The 5,833-nt window shown below is 39.2% G+C and overlaps 1 protein-coding gene across 1 annotated transcript in view; it reads right to left on the reverse strand.

Moving 5' to 3' along the window:
- The window catches only part of ythdc2 (YTH domain containing 2), a 47,640-nt gene that overhangs the window by 12,457 nt on the left and 29,350 nt on the right, over window positions 1-5,833 (reverse strand). Inside the window, exon 25 of the mRNA XM_014002769.1 lies at window positions 3,635-3,824. Within this exon, the coding sequence (XP_013858223.1) occupies window positions 3,635-3,824 (190 nt within the window). The remainder of the gene's footprint in view (window positions 1-3,634; window positions 3,825-5,833) is intronic.

Raw genomic sequence — 5,833 nt, forward strand, 5'->3', positions numbered from 1 at the left:
GTGTTCAATACTTTTTCCCTGTGCCATTCCACATTATTTCAAATAACTTCATTTCTGGACATTTGTGGTTTGATTTCTTTGTATGTATGGATCACTTGGGTTGTTACAAACATCTCTAGTAATATATTTACTGAGAAAAATGTTGACGTGTTCAATACTTATTTTACTCACTGTACATACACAATGTGTTTGCACTGAAAAGTTATGGAGATGGTTAAATAATTGTATGATTATATCTGACTCAAGTCATCAAAACATTTTTCATATTTCATTTTTATTTAACTTTTAATTACTAGTATAATTTTTAAGCTAATAATCAATCATTCATATGCCCACTAAATCATCTGATGAACAGAAAAGTGCAATCCAATTAAAAAATATATAAAACAAACAATAACATTACCTATATGCAACAATCTTTCCAACATATTGCATGCAAACCATCATTAAGGTGCTGAACACTGGGCTGTAAACATTTGTTACAAACTTAACTTAAACATTGCACAACAGTCATGGTTCTCACTTCAGTGGAAGATATTTGCATGGACATTTGCAGCCAGCATCTTAAACTTTGGCTGGAATTGGGTCAAGACAATTCTTACATACGCATGCAGATATTTGTCAGTTGTGAGAGGAATGTGTTTTTAATCATAACAGTTGAGAAGACTGACAACTGTTTTTTTTAGCTACTGAATAATCATTCATATGCTCATCAAATCATCTGCTGAACAGAAAAGTGCAACACAATTTAAGTACCAACGTTACACAAAAAAATAACATTACATATTGGCAATAACCTTCGCAACATCTATTGCACACAAACCATCATAAAGGTGAAAACAATTCACGTAAAAACCCAAGCAACATTTAGTGAATGATAACTGTGCTGTAAATATTAATACATATTTTTGACAAACTCAAGAGTCAGCACAATGCAACTTAAAACATGGTGCACAACAGTTATGGCTCTCACTTCAGTGGGAGAAATTTGCATGAACATTTGCAGCCAGCATCTTAAATTTTGGCTGGAACGGGGTCAAGGCAATTCTTAAACATGCATGCAGATGTTCATTAGTCAGTTGTGAGCGAAATTTGTTTTTAATCATGTTAAGAGTTGAGAAGGCTGACTCACAACTGTATGTGGATCCAAACATGGTTAGGGTAAACACTGCCACTTTGGTAAGTCCTGGAAACTTAGTCTTTGGCACAGTCTGGATCCAGAAGGTAGTATGATCAGAAGCTTCATATTGCTCTTAACAGTACATCAGCTTGCAAATCTATAAGTTCCATTTGCAGAGAACCCACATCCACCCATTTGTAGACATGTGTGGCCTCCTGTGTGAATGTGATGACATTTTTCAGTAGAGAGGGATTCTTTACGAAAAGGTGGAGCTGATCTTCCAAAACGAAGCCATCAAAGTGATCTTTGAAGTTTTCAATCAGTTTTTGTACAAAAGCATCTTGTGAGTTAATATTAGCAGCACCCTGGATTTCCTTTAGTGAGGGAAAATGTGTACAGTCCTGCTGGAGATCCTGTTTCAGAATGTCGAGTTTTCTCTGAAAAGACTTGACATCTGTTATCAAGTCACACACAGAATTGTTCTTTCCTTGTAATCTCAAGTTGAGGTCATTGAGGTGTGCTGTAATGTCTGCAAGAAAAGCGATTTTCTCCATGTTGTTCTTGTCCTCCAGAAACTGCAAGAACTCACTGGCCTTGTGACTTTGTTGTTGGGACAAAAACTGTTTGATTTCATGTCGTAGCCCCCAGAAGCGTGCCAGCACTCGGCCTTTGCTTAGCCATCTACCATTGGAGTGCAAGAGCAAGTCATTGGCATCTGCATTCACTTCTTTTAAAAACTCACAAAGCAGGCGGTGCTGATGAGATGAAGAAGCACGGAGAAAGTTAACAAGTTTAGTGACTGTATTCATTACCACTCCATACTCCTCTGAGAGTGATGAGCACAGAACAGACAGGTGGATAATACAGTGATATGATAATAAGTCTGGGTTGTTCTCTTTTAGTTGAGAAACTGCTCCTTTTTCTCACCCTATCATTGAAGGTGCACCACCAGTGGTAATAGAGACAACACTGTTCAGATTGATCCCTCTTGTAGTTAACATTTCTTTTATTGCTGAGTAAATGTCTTCTCTGGTGTGGGTTTTTAATGATGTAATGCCCAAAACATCCTCCACTAAACTTTTACTCTCTTCGTGATAGAATCTGACATATACCAAAAGCTGGGCATTGTCATTAACATCTGTTGATTCATCAGCTGCCAACGCTATGCAGGGAGCACTTTGAATGGAACCGTCGAGCTGGTTCTGTACATCCTGGGATAATAACTCTGCTCTCCTTGTTGTGCTTGTGGCTGACATTGGTATTTGTTTGACCTTTTCTTTAAGTTGTTGTCCTTCTTATCCATCTATAAGGGTTTCTGCCACAGCTTCCATGCACTCTTTGATCATTTCAGAGTCTGTGAAAGGCTTTTTGTGTTTTCCTAAAATCCACTGTACTCGCAGTGAACACTCGTATGCTCGTTGTTGTGCTGTAAGTGACTGTGTTATCAGCCGTGTAGCTCGCTCATACTGTCCCTGCAGTTCATTTATTCTCCTTCTCCTACRGTCAGAACCAGGTGGATAGCTTTGGTTGAAGTTCTTATGTTTTGTTTCATAATGRCGRTTTAGATTTCCGCTCTTTATGAGACCGARGGATTCAGAACATATGAGGCAGACTGGCCGTAGACTTGACGGGGGTAAAATGAAAGCGTATGCTTCCGTCCATTCATCTTTGAATGAGCGATTTTCATAGTCCACTTTACGTATTTTTGACAAAGCCATCTTCTTTTACTTACTCGTCTGTGCATCATCAAGTCATGTACCGCCAACTAGCTAGCTGTGTCTGAGCGCGCCCGAGCTTAGCAACCCTTGTTAGGACCCCCAAGACCCGCATATAGCTGCTTGCTGCGTCTGTTCAAAAGTCAGGCGCTGCTGTTGGCCAGAATAAAATGTAAAATAAATGTAGTAAATTACAAAATGCTTTGCGGTCCGGACAAAATCGTCTCAGGGTCCGGATTCGGACCGGAGTCCGGGGGGTGGGGACTCCTGGTGTATAATGTTAAAAAGGCAGCACGACGGCTCAGTGGTTAGCACCGACGCTCCACAGCAAGAAGGTCCTGGGCTCAATCCCCGGTTCGGACCTGGGATCTTTCTGTGCGGAGTTTACAAGTTCTCCTCGTGCTCGCGTCGTTTTTCTCCAGGTACTCCGGTTTTCCCCACCCCCCCAAAACATGTACAATAGGTTGCCTTCAGTTCCAGGCCGCCCTTGAAAAAGGGATCTGAGATCTCATTGGGACTTGTCTGGTAAAATAACGGTAAATAAGTGTTATGATTATATTATACCGTGTACTTGTGTGTGTGGTGGGTGGTAAGAGTTATCTTGCATTTATTGTTATCGAGGTGAACTGGTCAATATATCGTGATATTGATTTTAGGCCATATCGCCCAGCCCTAGCTACAAATAAGCAAATGTTGCTTCATTGATTAATTGACTGCATTTATATAAAGTGTTAATTTGGCAGTAGTAGTTGTTGAGCTAAAACAGATGTTTATACAGAGACTTGCTTATTTTTCTTACCATTCATTCTCTGTTCAGCTGGTTCATGCAGGCCGGAACAGATAGATTTGGTAGAACCAGCAAATATGGCCACCGTGATGGAAGTCACCAGGGTACAACAGCGCACACTCGCCATCCTGTGACCTCTGCTCATCTCATCGTAGATCAGCCACTCTGTGGGGAGAGCTGGGGCTGATTTGGCAGAGCCGTTCTAAACACCCAAAACACAAAAACACACATCTAAAATATTTTCCATTTTTTCTGTTTTTAAATCATAAAAAAAATATGTGACAAAGTGATCAAACAATCTATTTTGATCAAAGTTGTTGTCTAATCGAAAATAATCAAATAGTGATTAAAGAGAAGCTGTGTAAGTTGTTTTTAGTGTAAACCTCTAACCCAAGAGCTTTTCAAACAAGTTCTAAACTCGAAGGATGAACAGTGACAGAAAATATATTGTCTTGTATGAAGTACCTGAAAGTGATACTTGAGTAAAAGTACAAGTATCTTATCATAATATGACTTTGGTAAAAGTTAAAGTCTCCTCTAAGAATATTACTTGAGTAAAAGTCTTAAAAGTATCTGATTTATTTTGTACTTAAGTATCAAAAGTAAATTTCTGAAATAAAATGTACTTAAGTAATAAAAGTAAAAGCATGGAGTAAAAATGAGTGGCTAGATTTTCCAAAATACATTTATTGAGAGGCGACCTATTCAAAAAATATTTTTTCTAAAGGCGTGCAGCTTTGACTAACTGTATCCAAACTAAATACAGTATCAGCATGATATATATTTATACTTCTCATCCAACCACAATTAAATTCACTCGATCCAGGAGGCACAGTTTATCAGGATAAGAGTTTTTAAACAATAACAAGCTGAAATGAAATAGGAGTAACGACTTTCTACTTCTTACTTTTTATAAAAAATATAAGGAGTAGAAAGTACAGATAACTGTGTAAAAATGTAAGGAGTAGAAGTAAAAAGTATGCAGAAAAATAATTACTCAAGTAAAGTACATATAACCTAAATTTCTACTTAAGTACAGTAACAAAGTATTTGTACTTAGTTACTTTACAACTCTGGATATTCTGAATTAGGATTTAGGCATTTTGTTTGAAGCAGCCTGTAATAAATAACACACATTGTGTTCCTATTTTTAGTTGTATGTATAAGAAGTGCCACTGACCAAACAAACAGAAAATTATTTTTTTTATTTATGGACCAAAAAAGTGGCTCTAAAGTTTTTCTTGGTGTTCTTGTTTTACACTGGTTTGGTTGACCAAGCAGTTTCTGCTGGTATTTCTGGCACTTTTAAAATATCATCAACTATCATGTTTGCTTTGCTGCTGGCAGTGTTTCCTCTACCATTATACAGGCGGGGCGGCCCCCCGCCAACAAGACAGCCGCCCCTCTAAGAATTTCACGGCATGTAGTCATTTTTATTTAAATAAGGCCAGGTCAAGTCGAGAGCTATTTTTTTGCGACCCTCCATATCCACCTCTCGCCAAACTTGGGGGAAAAAACAGCGCAGAGTGAGGCTGAGAGCTGTGTGTGGTCCCCACAAAGATAGGAAGACGTGTGTGAGATTAGACGCGCAGCTCTGCTGCACGTAGCACCGATGCGACAGCTTTGTAAGCTACTTTTTCTTTCTTTAAAATAAAATGTGACAGGTGAAGCCACAGCATGCTTACTACCTTATCAATAATTACTGCCTTTTTCCCCCTTTCTCTGTGGGTGGGGGGTCAGCTTCACTCAGCTGCAGGTGAACACCTCTTGGGAACGCACACGTCTCCTGGACTATTTTCCACCGAGGATTATGTCGTATTTTATATTTATTATATTTCTAAAAGCACTTCACAGCATTTCCCCCTGTGTGTTCACGTCACGAGCGCAACAAAACTGGACGGATCAGCTGACTGTTTTTAAAGTGAGGTGCAGCGAACATGTCCACCTGCAGCTCGGCTCCGACCAGCCCGGGATTAAGTTCATACATGTCAACCCCTTCAGACGTTTAATGCGTTTAATGAGCGTCCAAAATTTGTAGTTTGCGCAAAAAATCAGTATTAATCACGCAGATGGGGTGGGAGTGTGCTGACTGCAGCTGCATGGGGTGGTGGGGAGGAGGAGGGTCTTTTAAAGACGTGTCTACATTTGACTTTTATTTTTTCTAAAATCACAGAGTTCTCTGAGTCAGCTTCAAATGATTGTAGTTAATCA

Source organism: Austrofundulus limnaeus, unplaced genomic scaffold (genome assembly GCF_001266775.1).
Source record: "Austrofundulus limnaeus strain Quisiro unplaced genomic scaffold, Austrofundulus_limnaeus-1.0 Scaffold15, whole genome shotgun sequence".
Taxonomy (NCBI): Eukaryota; Metazoa; Chordata; class Actinopteri; order Cyprinodontiformes; family Rivulidae; genus Austrofundulus; species Austrofundulus limnaeus.